Below are 16,520 nucleotides of genomic sequence, written 5' to 3'. Positions count from 1 at the left end.
TATCATTTTGTTTTGTTTAACCCACCCGTGCAGACCTCTTGTCAGCAACTCATCCTCGTATTTATCATTGATTTAACCTAGTATAGATTACCTTTACTCTTTTTCTTTTTCTTTTTTTTTTCTAAAGCAGTCCTTTTTAATTACCCTGAGAATTTGTTCTTAAAAATTTTAGATGAGGTAAATTATTTATTTGCTAACTTCGATCCTTAGATGTTAATACAGCAGCAACATTTTGATTATTCTGTCGTGCCCGGGCACTGCTCCAAGTGGTAGAGTCGTGGGATTGCCAATTTTTTACTGCTTATGCACAATGGCAGTCAATTTTACCAATATTATTTGCGGAGTAATTCTAGAAAGTGCTCAACTCTTTGATGAATTTACTAGCTTCTTTATTCGAGCAATCACAATTGGACTAAGCAGTTTCAGAGAAGCAGCAAAATCATATCTATCTCTCTCTGGCTACATTGATAACAAATGTCTTCCCACCCCTGTTCCTTCAAAAGATAGAAGAACGAACTCAAATGACAGAAACCCACCAATTTGCCTAAAGCATAGCGTTTCAATAAATTGCATTACCCAACTAATCAAGAAAGATAGCACCCCTAACCTCATTTGGGAACAGGGCCATCATTTCCCACTCTCCTCGCAACAATTGCTGACTTGAACGAAGAACTAGTCTGATATAGTGATATTATGATCCCGCATGCACATGCATATCAATTCATTTTAACTTCCATTGGATGATTTCCGGTAATTAGAAATGGGGGCCTAAGCAAACAAAACAACCTCTCAGACTCAACAGAGCCAAAGAACGAACTTGGTTCTCTAATTTTTCTCATGGAAAACAATGATCTAGTAACATTGTGGCGGAATTGTGGGGTATAATTCATGGCCTGAAGCTAGCATGGAAGAAAGGCCACAGGAAAGTGGTACTGGAGACGGATTCACTAACAAGTATATCATGATTGAAGATCAGTGCAATAACAGCCCCCAGTGCAGATTAGAGAATGGTTATATGCAGATGTAACTGGGGTCGCAACCCCAAGGCTCTTTACATATCTAATGGGCTTTGAGCCCTCCAATGCACCAAAAAGGGAAACAATGGCCTACTCCCGGTTCAGAAAATGCAATACATTCGTCAGAGCACTGTAAGTTTTCTCGTTCATAGAAGTATCCTTCTTCCTCATCTCTTGGAGAAGGTCAAAAGCATCGTTTCCCCTTCCGTCCCTGCACAACTCCTCCAGAAGAGTCTTGTAAGTAAGAAAATCAGGTGACATAGAATTATCCAACATATCAAACACAATCTCAATGGCATCCTCAAACCTCCGTTCCAAAGCAAGACTGCAAATCAATATCACATATGTACTCCCTTTTGGTACAAAACCTTTTTCCCTCATCTCCTTAAAGAAGTTCAACCCCTGAGCTACCCTCCCCTTCTCACACAACCCCTTTGCGATATAACTGTAAGTATAAGCATTCGGCTCGCAACCATACAACCCCATCTCCCGAAAAATCCGAATGGCCTCATCCACTTCAAGACACTTGGAATAAGCTTTTATAATCATATTCAACGCAAAAGTATCCGGTATCACCCCAGATGCCTTCATTTGCTTCGTCAACGATCTAACAGCGTGTAGATAAACATAACACACATTCAACCTATTAAACTTCCGAAGCAGCGAATTCAATAACAATTTATAAGTTTCCAAAGAGGGTTTGACCGTCGGACCATCGCACTTCAGCATTTTCTTATAAATATCAAACGCTCGGTTGAATAAAAACTTACGGCCACAGCAGAATTTGATCATGGAGTTGTAAAGAGGGAGGCTTGGCGGGCAGGCTCCGGCAACGACTTCCTCGATGAGGGTCTCGGCAACGCGGTACCGTTTTCCGGTGGCGGCGATTTCAATCATGGTGAGATAGGTGACCTGGTCGTGCTTATAGCCTCGCTGTTGGGCGGTCCACCGGAAAATGTCGAGGGCGAGGTCAGGGTCGGTTTGGGCATTGAGGGCTTCGTCCACGTCGGAGGGAGTAAACCCGGGTTTGAGATTTTGGATCCATTTCTCGAATTGTTTCTCGGATGGGGTCCGGGTCCTGGGGTGGGGGTTGGGTTTTGCATATGGGTTTTGGGAAATTGGTGGCGATGGGGTTAGGGTTTCGGAGGGGTAATCTGAGGCGGTGTTGGAGATGGGGCGGAGAGACAAGGAGGAAAGAGATGTTCTCAGAATCGAAATAAGTGAATTGCGTGGGATGAGTTTCATGGCGATTGGGTGAGTTTCGAGCGAGCTCAGCAGTCGGTATCAATATCATTCGCTTGGGAGGCTACAGCTGGGAATCTCGACTGGAAAGGTGAAGTGTTCAGTCTTTTTTTTTTTCTACACTGATTCAGTTGGGATTTGGGTAGGGGCTCACCTGTGGAAAGTTGAATTCGAATTTAAGCTCAATTTTATTTTGTATTACTCGAACTCAGTGCTCATTGAGTCCACTTAAACTTATTTCGAGTTCAATCAAGTTTACTTAAATTTAACAAATATAAATTTATATGTTATATAATTTTAAACAAGAGATAAAATATACATATCATATTAATAAATTTAAAAAATTATATATACATATATATATATATATATATATATATATGTAAAGTTTGATTGATCTAATTAAACTTGACGAGCTTGCAAACTTCACATATTAAGCTTGAGTTCAACTTATCAAATACTCGGCGAACTTTCGAATTTCGCATATTAAACTTGAGTTCGACACATCAAATAGTTCGAACTCGATTAATACGAATTTGACTTCAAACTTTGATCGAATAAACTTGCAAACAATTCGATTAAACTCGACTTGTTTGCACCCTAGATTTTGGGCTTGAAAAGAGTCGTGCATCTGACTGTGCGTTGCAATTAAAGGCGACGTTGTTAGAAGTTCATATTGATTATCCTTAAAAAGTTTTATGCACCTACTTAAATAAGGAGTCAAATTTGTGTGCAAGTGGTTCGTTTGCATAATCATAAAAATAGTGGACAAACTCGTGTGCGTAACAACATATTAGTATCGAGAACCTGGGCGACTGCCCCTCTAAATCATCCTGTGCCGTCTGTTTGAGCTTTCATTCTTTACCAGGCTAGAGGTCAGAAGCAAATTTTGCTACATAATGACTAATTCCATTCTTATAGCCTACTGATGAAAGTAAACGAGCAGAGCGAGAGCGAGAACCATTCAGCCCGCTGCAGGATATCTTCCCGTATGGTGTCAATTGTGCGGTCCTCAGTCCTCCATTTTCTTGAGCATGTCAACCACCTCAATTGTCTTTCATCCATCCAGCTTCCTCGGCCATTAACAAAGCCTGTTCGATTGCCATGGTTATGGCCTTGCCTTTCTTTATCTCCTGCAGTGCCCAGACCTCCACTAGTTCCCCTTTCGAGGTCCTTGCAACCATCCCAAGGCCCGTTCTTATTTTCTTTGCTGAAACAGCAGCGTCGGTGTCTCGCGATGTTTGTGAACACCGGCGCTAGCCCCTCTTTAAGATCTTAGAAATTCTTTTACTGTGTCTCCTAAGTAATTGTAAATGTTTCACCCTTTTTTTTTTTTTTGGTAGAAATTGAGTTTGTCCCCACTAAAGATTTTTTAAATATCTTTTTATATCCCTTCAAAACTCTAGAGAATTTTTCATTTATATCATTATGAGTGTTGTGCTTCATCCCCCAACATATATATATATATATATATATATATTTTACAAAAATATGAGAATGGGTATTAAATATACATCTTCATAAATCTTGTCCCCCAAACCCCAAACTCTGGTTCTGCCAATGTTTATAAAGATTTTAAGCGTCCTCTCTCACAAATATAATGTGCATACATTCTTACACCATTAGGCTTCAACGCCCACAAAACTAACTGAAGAGTTACTACTAATTGTTTCATAACTCAGTTCCGGTTGTTTCTTGCGATCGTAATTCTACAAGCGCTTTTGGATGGATTTATGATTTTTGTTGCACGCAGGGAAAAAAATGTACCTGTTATTTATGGTGGTGTTTTCTTAGGAGTAGCTAGCTTTAATTAAAAATCACAGATAAAATAAGAATTGTCTCGCAATCGCCCGGATGTGTTTAATTTTGTGTTGTTATCAGTGAGTGAGAGTAGGGTCCTTAATACGCTGGCCACTTTGGGCTGCTGCTCCCACCAATTTTGACTGTGAAGCATTCAGCATAATTACTAATTTGCTAAATCAATAAAATGCAAGAATGACATGAGAAGAAATCCACCTCGCTGATAGGCGGTGGAGTACTTACCACTGTGATTTTCAATGCTGAGAAGATTGCAAAATGAGATGCCCTGCTGACCCACTCAATGTCCCCTTGCGTTGCAGTCCAATTATTAGTAAAAGTTTCTGTCAGTTATCTCACAAGCAGAGGCGTCGAAATGAGTGTTTTGTGCGGGTTTAGATTGATTAAAATGAGTAATGAGTATAAATGAATCAACTCAATTATATTTATTTAATAAGTTAAAATATAAATTGAATAATTCAATTATTCATTTATATCTCATTTATTTTAATTTTTTATAAACTAAGTTATCAATTTATATTATCCTTTACACCTATCATTAATTTTAAATATTTATTTATAATATTCAATAAATCTAATTATCAACCTTATAAGGGTAAAATACAGAAAATCTCCTTGTGATTTGATTATTTGACACGCTACCCCCTCATTATTTAAAAACACCCACACTACCGCTCATGCTTTGGATTATAATAGAATGGGTAAAATACAGAAAACCTCCTTGTGGTTTGACTAATTGACACGCTACCTCCTCATTATTTAAAAACACTCACACTACTCCCTCGTGCTTTGGACTAGAGTGGAATTACGCTTTTTGACCTGATGTGAACCGGTAGTCTGTCTATTACTAATCTTTTTCTTTTTCTTTTATTTTCCTTTCCTTTCCTTTTCTTTTCTTTTTTGTCTTTTCTTTTCTATTCTTCCTCTCCATCTTCCTCCATTTCACATTCTCCACAACTCACAATGTCAAAGCATGCTTGGGAGGTCTCCGACGAGTCTTTTCAGGTGGTGGTTTCCCAAAAGCACTGCAAGTGCAAAACCCACATGCCGAAACCTTCGGAGACGGCGGCTCTATCGCCGGAGACACCCTACCAGTGCGATAACGGGGTCCGCCGCCATTGGATCGGCTCCTCTCAATCGATCCAACAACGGTTCTTGGTGACACCCGGGAGGCAGCGACCTCTTCTTTGGCTTCTTGCTAGCCTTGGGGTTGGGTTCTTGGTAGCCCTATATAACTACAGGCAAAATCGCTTTTATTTGCAGGTTTTTGGGGGATCGGAGATTTTAGTTTAGAATCTTCTTTCAATTCTTTGCTAAGATGAAGCTCTCTTTCTCCCTCTCCTCAAAGCCCCAAAATTTGACCCTCGAGAATCCCTCTACCATCGCCACCGACGCCGAAGAGTCAAAAGAATTCGTTACCGAATTCGACTCCTCCAAGGCCCCAACCGCAAAAAATAGGGATAATCGGGTAATTCCTCCTAAACCCAACAAATGGAGGCCGACTAAGAAGATGAAGAACCTCAAGCTCCCACTCCAATCTGATGCTCAAGAGCAACCGATGCTCCAATTTGAAGTTGTTAAATCTGGCCCGTCTGACCCAACTTTTGAGAGTATGTCCTATGACCTTAATCTGCGTAATTCGGGTAATAGGGCACTACTATTGCCGCGCTGCGTAATTCTTTTCTTCTTTTTCCTTTTGCCGCTATTGCTGCCATTGCCGCTGCCACTTTGTTAGCCATTACTGCCACCATCACCTACCACAAAACTTTCAGCAACCCAAGAGACATAAATAGACAACCCAAGAGACATAAATTGTCGCTGCCACTTTGTTAGCCATTGCAACGAAATTCTGAATTCAACAATGCTAGAAAGTTGCGTGAATGATGGAGATCAAGGTTTACGAACCCCTGATAAAATTGGATGAAGATGAATTGATTTATCGGTTCAAGCCAGACTGAATTGACAGTGGAAGTGCCCAGATTTTTGGGATTCTTTGGGCAGCAAGGTCCACCTAGATTTTGTGAGGTGCTATGGTAGATTCTGGCAATGAAGATTTTGGATCGAGTAAAGGAAGAAAGGGAAAGGAAAATGGAAGGGAAAAGCAAAATAGAAAAAAATGAAAACTGAAGGAAAAAAAAGGAAGGAGCAAGATTTCTCCTATAAAAATTGTAAAGATACCTATGATAGTTAAGTCAAAGCACCAAAATTGAAAGAACAAATGACAATAAAATAAAAAATATTAAAAAAATAATAATACATCACTTGCAGGTAATATACAGGTTACCGGTTAAATTTCACTTTAGTCCAAAGCTCGAGGGGGTAGTGTGGGTGTTTTTAAATAATGAGGAGGTAGCGTGTCAATTAGTCAAACCACAAGGAGGTTTTTTGTATTTTACCCTAATAGAATTACGTTTTTTGACCTGCTGTAAACTGGTAGCCTGTCTATTATTAATTTTTTTCTTTTTTATTTTATTTTCCTTTCCGTTCCTCTTTTTTCCTTTTCTTTTCTATTCTTCCTCTCCTTCTTCCTCCATTTCACATTCTCCACAACGCACAATATCGAAGCAAGGGGGTCTTGGCATCAGCTCATTTTTTTTATTCTTTATTTTTTTTTCATTTTCATCTTTTCTTTCTTTTTCCTCCTCTCTCCTGCTCCCCTTCCTCCTCCACCACTTCACACCACCATCCCCTCCACCAGAACTGGGAATCAAGCGACCTTATTCAATGTTACCGGGCAGCCCCTTCGATTTTCAGAGCCTCCTGTTGTCAGTTTTTTGGCTAGAGATCTTGTAAGAGGGTTGCTAGTAAAAGAGCCACAATATAGGTTGGCATACAAACGTGGGGCAACCGAAATTAAAGCAGCATCCCTTCTTTGAAGGTGTAAATTGGGCTCTGATTGTTGTGCAAGCCCTCCAGAGATCCCAAGGCCATTCGAGCTTGAGAAGATTCCGGTCTCAACAGCGTCAACTGGTGGAAAGCCTGCTCCTGGAGCTATGCCCTTTTAGCAAAATTCTGATAATTACCTCGAATTTGATTTCTTTTAATGGCTTTCAAAGCTAGTTAGCTAGGTGTGATTCCTGCCGCCTTTCTTGTGAATCATCCGGCAGTTACCGGATTATAGGACGGAAAACGAAAAACGAAAAGGGATGCCATTTTCACTCATCTGATTTGTCTAATTTTTCAAGAATTTTGTGATGGAATCTTATGAAATTCATGAAATTTTTTCTCGAACATTTGGGTGAATTTGGATTTTGGGGCCATTGTTTTTGGAAGAATCTTTGGAGACAAAGCCGCGGGCGGTGGTGGTGACTAGCGTCAGTAGAGAGAGACGACAGAGCAAAACAATAAGAGGGTATGAACAACTTTTAGAAAATTTTAAAAGTGCATCACTAATTTCTCAAATTTGTAAAAATACCTATGATAGTTAAGTCAAAAGCACCAAAATTGAAAGAAAAAATGATAATAAAATAAAAAAATTTAAAAAATAATAATGCATCACTTGCAGGTAACATACAGGTTACCGGTCAAATTTTATTCTAGTCCAAAGTACAAGGGTAGTGTGAATGTTTTTAAATAACGAGGAAGTTGCGTATCAAATAGTCAAATCTCAAATGGCCTTGTTTGGATTGCGATTTTCCGTGATCACATTTCTTTATTACCTTTTTTCCTCACATACATCAAATCGCTACAGTAATTTTTCCATGGAAAATGCAATCCAAACACAATCATGGTTTTCTGTATTTCACCCGCCTTATAATTTATCCACCCTGTGTGATCACTCATCATTAATTATGTACGTACTTACTGACGTGGTTCAGAATGAAAGCGTAATTAACACGGTCAAACAGATAATAATGCACATTGAAAATGCAAGTTGATCACGTCACCGACTAAAGTACACACTCCTTCAAGGTTCCAACTACAAGGTAACAATTTCTGTTTTTGAGCAACCTTAGCCTGGATAAAGAACAATACTGAGTCTTTTTCTTTTAATCATCTTTTTTTTTCTTTTTAATAATCCATCGACAGCAATTATAGTAATATAGTAATAGACAGTATGAGACTTTTAAAAAAATTTATTGTATTACTCCAATTACTACTATGAGGAGGAGTTCCTCATACTCTTAGGGTAATATACAGTGAGTTTGTTTGGACAACAAGAATTTGGAATAAAAATTTCAGATTTTGTTTTGCTTGTATCATACACATAATTCCTAATTACCTTTTTATCTCACATACATCATATCATAAAAAGTGCTACAGTAACTAGATCAAATAAATCATCCAAATAAATTATTGTCCAAACAAACTCAGTATGAGACTTTGATCAAACTAGGGCTGCAAACGAGCCGAGCCGAGTCGAGCTTTGAGCTAATCGAGCCGAGCCTCAACTAAATTTTACCAAGCTCGAACTCGACGAGCCGGCAAATTTCGAGCTCGAGCTCGACTCGAATCAAGTCGAGCCGAGCTCGAGCTCAAAAAAAAATAAAAAATAATTATTTTATTTTTTAAAAAATAAATAAAATAATATTTTTTTCTTAATAAATAATAAAATATTAAGGATATATACGTAATTTTACTATAAAAATAAAAAATAAAAAAATATATATATAATATACGTAATTTTATTATTAAATAAAAATAAAAATAAAAAAAATATATATATATACCCAAGCTCGCGAGCCGGCTCGCGAGCTAACGAGCTTAATATTCTGAACTCGAGCTCGAGCTCGACTCGAGCTCGATTAATAACGAGCTCGACTCGAGCTCGACTCGAGCCGCTCGCGAGCAGCTCGATTCGTTTGCAGCCCTAGATCAAACGGAGCCGATTAGAAAAATGGACCTTAGCGTTGCTCTCTCCTAATCAATAGGTGGGTTAATAAGTTCGAAGTCTATTGCCTAATCCAGATTCAAAAGCGTATACCAGCTGATTTAATGTACTAAAAAAACAAAAATGTACTTCTGCTAAGGGTCGACAAATTGCGAAGTAAAATGACCCCTGCAATAATTGAGGCTCCGTTTGGATTAGCTGTTTTTTGGATTGATTTTCAAAAACAGCACTGTAGCATTTCGTTTTTGAAATACAAGTCCGTTTGGATTAGTTGTTTTTCAGGTTGTTTTTCAAAAACTATATGAAAAACTTTTACTGTAGATGTTTTTTGGATTATTTTTAGAGGTATTTTTAAAACATATTTTTGGGTATTTTTATAATTTTATTTTTACATACATTTATGCATTTATAATAAATTTATAAATATTTATAAATAAACATATTTATATATTCGCTAAAAAATATATAAATGTATTATATTATATATAATACATAACATATATATATTTATAAATGTATAAGTGTATATTATTATAAATGTATAAATTATAAATGAATATTATATAAATGTATAAATTATAAATTATAAATTATAAATTTTATATTTTTATATAAATATACATTTATGGATTTATAATACATTAATAAATATTTATAAATAAATATATTTATATAAAAATATAAAAATATATTATAAATTTATTATATTATATATAATACATAATATAAATATATTTATAAATTTATAAGTGTATATTATTGTAAATTTATAAATATAAATTAATATTACATAAATGTATAAATTATAAATTATAAATTATAAATTATATATTTTTATATATAAATATACATTTATAAATAAATATATTTATGTATTTATATAAAAATATATAAATGTATTATATTACATATAATACATATTATAAATATATTTATAAATGTAAAAGTGTATATTATTATAAATGTATAAATTACAAATGAATATTATATAAATGTATAAATTATAATTTTATTAATATATATTAATATTATGTATAAATGTATTAATATAATTAATATAAATGTACAAATGTATTAATATTATGTATAAATGTAAAATTAATATTATGTATATTATTATAAATGTATTATATTATGTATAATACATAATATAAATGTATATTATAAATATACATTAATATACATTATGTATAATTGTACATTTATATAAATGTAAAATATATATTATATATAATTTATATAATATATAATATATAATATTCATTTAAATATATTATAAATATGTAAAAATATTTTTTAAGTAAAATAAAATATTTATAATATGTAAAAATAAATATATAAATATTTAATATATAATATACATTAATATTAATTATAAATATTTTAATATTATAAATATGTTGTTTATATAATATTTCAATTTGTAATATTTATTGTATATTTCATTATATAAATATTCATATAATATATAATATATAAATATATAATATATAATTTTCAATTTGTATAATATACATAATATTGTATATATATAATATAATATATTATACATAATATACATTATTACATTATTACATATTATGTATATTATATATTATATCTAACATTATTAGACATTATTATACACAATAATGTACATAATAATATTATACATTAATAATGTATATATTATAATATAATGTACATAATATATTATGTATAAATATTTACACCTTTATGTATACAATATTACATATTATGTATATTATATTATGTATATTATAATATATTATGTATAATATTAATGTATATAAATATTTATATAATATATAATATATATAATTTTCAATTTGTATATTTCAATTTATATTAATATAATATATATATATATAATATACATAATTGAAATATACATATGTAGTTGTTTTTGATATAATGTTTGGATATGGTGTTTTTAGAATTGTTTTAGAAATACATTTACTGTAGCATTTGGGATGTGAAAAACAGTTTTTCAGAAACAGCTCCAAAAACAAGGATCCAAACACACCCTGAATTTTTTTGTCCCCCAATATTTTGGGTTTCTTCAGCCTGCCTTGTTAGAGAAAAACCATCAAGAGTGCGACACACGGTTGATGTCTTGATGAAACGGAAAGGAAAGCAGCATAAAGCAATGCAATGGTGACTGTTGAGTGGTGGACTCTGACACTCTTTCTAGAAGGAAGTGCGGAAGCATGGCAGAATAAAGGCAGAACAAAGGCGTGTTAAAAGCCTAATAAAGGAGCAGTCTTTGGGAGAGACCAACAATGACATGTACGATTGTGCTATCAAAATATACGTCCGTATTAGTGTCCATTGTATTTTTACATAATTAATGATTAACACCAAAAACAAAAAATGGGAGAAGTTCAAAAACTGAGCGTGTCATTTTTGGATGAAATTAATTTTATATATGCTGGCTGTCTGTCTATACATTATCTTTTTTTTTTTTTATCAACTCCTATGCACAAAACGAAAATTTAGAAGCCAATTACGACATAATGTAAAGTTTAATAATGTCTTGTTGACCAAAAAGATTGACGTCATCTCTCTACAATTATGCAGATCTACTGCTTTATAAAAGTTTTTCCTAATTATTCCCGAATTATTAATTATTAAATCATCAATGCAAATAAACTAACGAGCAAGGCCAAGTTAACTTTTTTCTCCTTTTCTTTTCATTCGATTCCCATCCCCCTTTCCTCTTTCCTCTGGGCCTCAATAATTCCCAAAAGGAGTCAGATTTACCCACTCACGATCTTCCCCCTGTTGGCCAATTGGGGTGAAGTTTCTCCTGCCTATTCTTCCATTCCAACTCCCACCGCCATCTTACGTCATCATTATTCGTCAGACACAACCATTCTCTGCATAATTCCCCTGATTTATCTCTTTACGCTTCTCCTCTTTTTCTAAAAATAAAAAAGAAGAAGATAAAACTAGTACTCACTCTGTAATTTTAATTTTGAGGGGTCTCTTTCAGCTCACTTTTGAGACATTCTACATTTTATACGCTCCCAAAGCTCACCTCTTGCTCTCCGTTCACTTGGCTCAATTCCCATAGTTACTTACATATGCTCCTCTGCTGTCGTATATTAAAATTTTTTTTTAGTTATTCCCGTCTCCCGGACCCCCACTCAATAAACCCTCATCTCTCTCACCCAAGCTGCAAAACACTAGTATGGCTCGTTTTACTTTTCTAGCGTTCTCCTCTCTTCTGCTTCTTGCTTCCCTTTCCATCACCGGTAAGTTTCATCATCAACAAAACGCTCATCTGGATTATTTTTTCCACAGACACAGTAGTTGAACTTTCACATTCTGATCATTGTGCATATTGTGTGTTTTTTCATATATTGCAGGCGCAGAAATGTCAGCCAAGGTAGGGATATGCTACGGCCAACTGGGGAACAACCTGCCCACCCCAAGCAAGTCCGTTGAGCTCATCCAAGCCCTCAAAGCCAAAGGTGTCAAAATCTACGATGCAAACCCAAAAATCCTCGCCGCTCTCGGGGGCACCCCCCTTCAAGTCTCGGTGATGGTGCCCAATGAGATCATCACCAACATTTCCTCTAACCAAACCCTAGCTGACCAATGGGTCAAGACCAACGTGGTCCCCTTCTACCGCAAGACTAGAATCCGGTACCTCCTGGTCGGCAACGAAATCTTAAGCGGCCCCGACAAAACAACCTGGTTTAATCTGGTTCCGGCCATGCGAAGAATCAGATACTCGGTCAAAACATTTGGTCTGAATAAAGTCAAGGTCGGAACTCCATTGGCTATGGACGTGTTGGGATCTTCGTTCCCTCCGTCCAGTGGCTCTTTTAGGTCCGACGTTTCTGATAAAGTCTTGAAGCCGTTGTTACAATTTTTAGATCGGACCAAGTCTTTTTTCTTCATCGACGTGTACCCTTATTTTGCGTGGGCATCCCAACCTGCCAGCATCAATCTTGACTACGCGCTGCTGGCGTCCAAGAACATTACCTACACGGATCCGGTTTCCGGTTTGACCTACACTAACCTGTTGGACCAAATGCTGGACGCGGTCATCTTTGCCATGAAGAAGCTCGGGTACCCGAATATCCGGGTATTTATTGCGGAAACGGGTTGGCCCAACGGCGGGGACGTGGACCAGATTGGAGCGAACACATACAATGCTGCCACTTATAACCGGAATGTGGTCAAGAAGTTGATGGCTAAGCCGAAGATCGGGACACCGGCCAGACCCGGCGTGGTTCTGCCTGCTTTTATTTTTGCTCTGTACAACGAAAACCAAAAGCCGGGTCCGGGCACGGAGCGGCATTTCGGGTTATTGTACCCGAATGGGACTCGTGTGTATGAGATTGATCTGTCTGGTAAGACGCCGGAATCCGAGTACAAGCCGTTGCCGGAGCCAACTAATAATGAGCCTTACAAGGGGAAGATTTGGTGCGTGGTGGGCGAGGGAGCAAACCGGACGGCATTGGCGGCGGCATTGGGTTATGCATGCGGGCAGGGGAATGGAACCTGTGACCCGATTCAACCGGGTGGGAAATGCTATGAACCGAATTCACTAGTCCACCACGCGAGTTTTGCTTTTAGCTCATATTGGGCCCAATTCAGGAAGGTTGGTGGGACCTGTTATTTCAGCGGTCTTGCAACCCAGACCATCCGAGATCCAAGTAAGTACTGTATCCATCTCAAATTCTCAATTTGTGATTATTATTCTGCATGAATGTGTTGTTGAATGCTTGAGTCATGATTAATGTTGCACAAATGGGACTAGTAGCAAAGGGCATGGCATAGTCCGTGAGTGGAATTTGACCATTTATTTCCTCCTTTCTTAATAATACATTAATACTACTGCTGGTCAGTTTGTTTATCCTCTTCTTTTTCTTTTTTTTCCCCCCCTTTTCGTACTCTCTTGTTTAGTCTGAACTCTGACCTGAACTCTTGCACAGCTTTATTTAATACTGCTAGAATTAAATACTTTCCTCAAAAAAAAAAAAAGAAAAGACCGCCTTTAATACTAGAATGAATTAAACCGCGTGGTGGGGGGAGAAAGGGCAGTGGACATGGCTCAGTAGAACGTGCAGAGCATTTAATAGCAGTGGACATAGCTCAGTAGAACGTTGTGGGTAGGTGACAGAATAACAGGTAACTCCATGGCAGATGACCTATTCATTACCGGTCGGAATTTTCCTTCTTTGAATTACGGCTGGATGGGATTTATCTTTTTTTTTTCTTTATATATATATATATATTTTTTTTTAACCTTGGCTTACCCGTCATTAGTAAAGATTATTTTAATTTTTTGCATGGAACAAGATTAGCTTTCTCTGACAGATTTAAGTGATAAGACTCTGTATATGCTAAACCTTGTTGTGTCGAGCTTATTCATTACTACCTTGGCTTCATGGGGCATGTTTATGCTGCTGATGTAGTTTAAATGTTAGCATCCATATTTATTCTTTTCTTACACAGTAGTACTGATTTCTCGAGCCATGTTTCATGTGTAGGTTATGGATCTTGCAAGTTCCCAAGTGTCACCCTTTGAAGTCAGCATGAAGCAGATCACCGGAAAGAATTTGGATACAGAATCATAATGCTCGAACTTAACATCTCTATTGCTTAAGAGCCTTATTTTTTGGCCAATAAAATTGAGTGCCAATTTTTTGTCCTCCTTTTTTCGTGAGTAATTCGTTTAGCCTCTCAGCCAGTCTCACCCATTGTATCCAATTCCTCCCCCCAAAACCCAAATCACCAAACGCCATTGTACCCAATTTTTTCTTTTTTCTTTTTGTCAAAGGCATTGTACCCAATTTGTTTTACATTTTCAAGTGCATTCTTCTGCAACTTGTACAACTACTCCTCCGTCTGCATTCACTGGACTAAAATGGGCGGGCCATACCAGATTTGCAGAGGTGCTGTTTAGTGAACGTTGCCATCTACTGTCGGCACCCCTTTTTACAGAGTTTCAACGGCTATGAATCTTTATGGAGGATCCCAAGCCGCTATTCTGTCATGTTCTCCGGCTAATATTCTATTGCATGTCTTGACCATTAATCTATATTATCAGTACTCCTTTCGTCCCATTAATCTCTTTTCTCCAATCATTAGGATACTCGAGTACGATGCTTTTTAATTGTTTAATATCCTACAGCAATTTAACAATAACACATATATAGTTAAATAGGAAAAAGACATTTTATCATCCACATGCAAATTAAACCCCTGATTTGCAAATGCTATCTTGTCCACTGTCTCCTTGCAATTTGATTCAAACTCCACCCTTTTCCAGCCTTCCAGTGTGACTATTTTGATGGCTTTCCTTATCGCTAGAGTCTCTTCCATGTTGCCATTTTGGCTGCATGTTCTTGGAACAGCCCAAGTTGGTATCAACCTTTCTTTGTCATCTCTCCCAACTATTCCCCATTCTGTCCTGCTCAATTTTTTGTTGAAAATTGCAGCTGTATTAATCTTTATATTCCCTTTCTCGGGGAGTTCCCATTTTCTGAATTCAATCTTGTCTTTGATCCACTCATTTCCTTCACCTTCCTGGTTCTTTGTTGTTTCTTGGTATTCTCTCCATTCTCTCAAAGCTTTGTTGATTGGAATGAAAGGGTCCCTTTCCACCTCATTGAACTGGCCGTCATTTCTTGCCTTCCAGACTCTCCATAGCAAGTTTGCTGTCAAAACCATAGTTATTAAACCCGATCCGGTCCGCGCGGTTGAATCGGTCAAATTAGTGGATCCACCATGGAACAAAGCCGGTTTAACAATTGGATCGGAGTTGCGGATGACACGTTTTGAACCGTTTGATTCGGACGATCGAACCGGTGATCCGCCAAACCCGATGATTTTTTATTAACTAGGCGGGTTTGGAAATTTTCTAAAATTACCTTTTTATCCAAATTTTTAATTTGATCGGCCACACTAGTATGGGCATTTGTCATCTTTTTGACAATTAAATGAGAAAAATTGAAAAGAAATTTGAAAAATTAGGGTTATTTTCTTTCTTTGATACTTAGATTTGCCATTTATATTTGTGTATAATATCAATATGAATTCATAAACTAAAGAACATATATGAGTATGGATTGTATGTATGAACTATGGAATATGAATAGATTATGGTTTGTTAATATTTTAAAATTTCTGTACTTGTATTATAATTAATAAATTGATTTAATTATATTATATTTTTTTATTATACAGTATAACCCGCCGGTTGAACCATTGACCTGTCAATCCGGTCCTCCTGCCGAGTTGATGCTCGGGTTGGTTTTAATAACTATGGTCACAACAATATGGTCCTGCCCCTCCTCTCCCTTTGTTGCCTGTATCAATTCTTCCCACCAATGTCAGAATGAATTCCTTAGCCCCTCTAAGCTTATGTTTTAAAACTCGGACTAGATAGTGATTCGGTAGAGTTCAAAGGTCAGGGGTCGATGGGTTCGATACGTCATAAATATATATAATTAATATAACATATAAAAATTTCCCTAAAATTGGTGGTTTATAACATTACATACATATTTGATGAGTTTAGATATAATCCAAAAGGATTCCACCTAAAAAATTTAAAAATTATAAGTAAAAATGTAATAGGTTAATTTTATACT

General features: G+C 36.2%; 2 protein-coding genes across 2 annotated transcripts; one reads left to right on the top strand and one right to left on the bottom strand.

Moving 5' to 3' along the window:
• Positions 1–368: 368 nt before the first annotated feature.
• On the bottom strand, positions 369–2,366 carry LOC113775773 (pentatricopeptide repeat-containing protein At3g25210, mitochondrial). The gene has a single exon (XM_027320786.1). The coding sequence runs from the start codon at positions 2,259–2,261 to the stop codon at positions 1,107–1,109; it is 1,155 nt and encodes a 384-aa protein (XP_027176587.1). The 5' UTR covers positions 2,262–2,366; the 3' UTR covers positions 369–1,106.
• A 9,565-nt stretch (positions 2,367–11,931) lies between these two features.
• LOC113782465 (probable glucan endo-1,3-beta-glucosidase A6) lies at positions 11,932–14,920 on the top strand. The gene is made up of 3 exons (XM_027328359.1): positions 11,932–12,164; positions 12,279–13,577; positions 14,415–14,920. The coding sequence occupies exons 1-3, from the start codon at positions 12,101–12,103 to the stop codon at positions 14,450–14,452; spliced, it is 1,401 nt and encodes a 466-aa protein (XP_027184160.1). The 5' UTR covers positions 11,932–12,100; the 3' UTR covers positions 14,453–14,920.
• The last annotated feature ends 1,600 nt before the right edge of the window (positions 14,921–16,520 follow it).

This window comes from Coffea eugenioides, chromosome 1 (genome assembly GCF_003713205.1).
Source record: "Coffea eugenioides isolate CCC68of chromosome 1, Ceug_1.0, whole genome shotgun sequence".
NCBI classification, from domain to species: domain Eukaryota; kingdom Viridiplantae; phylum Streptophyta; class Magnoliopsida; order Gentianales; family Rubiaceae; genus Coffea; species Coffea eugenioides.
This window is presented reverse-complemented; position numbering and strand designations above follow the sequence as displayed.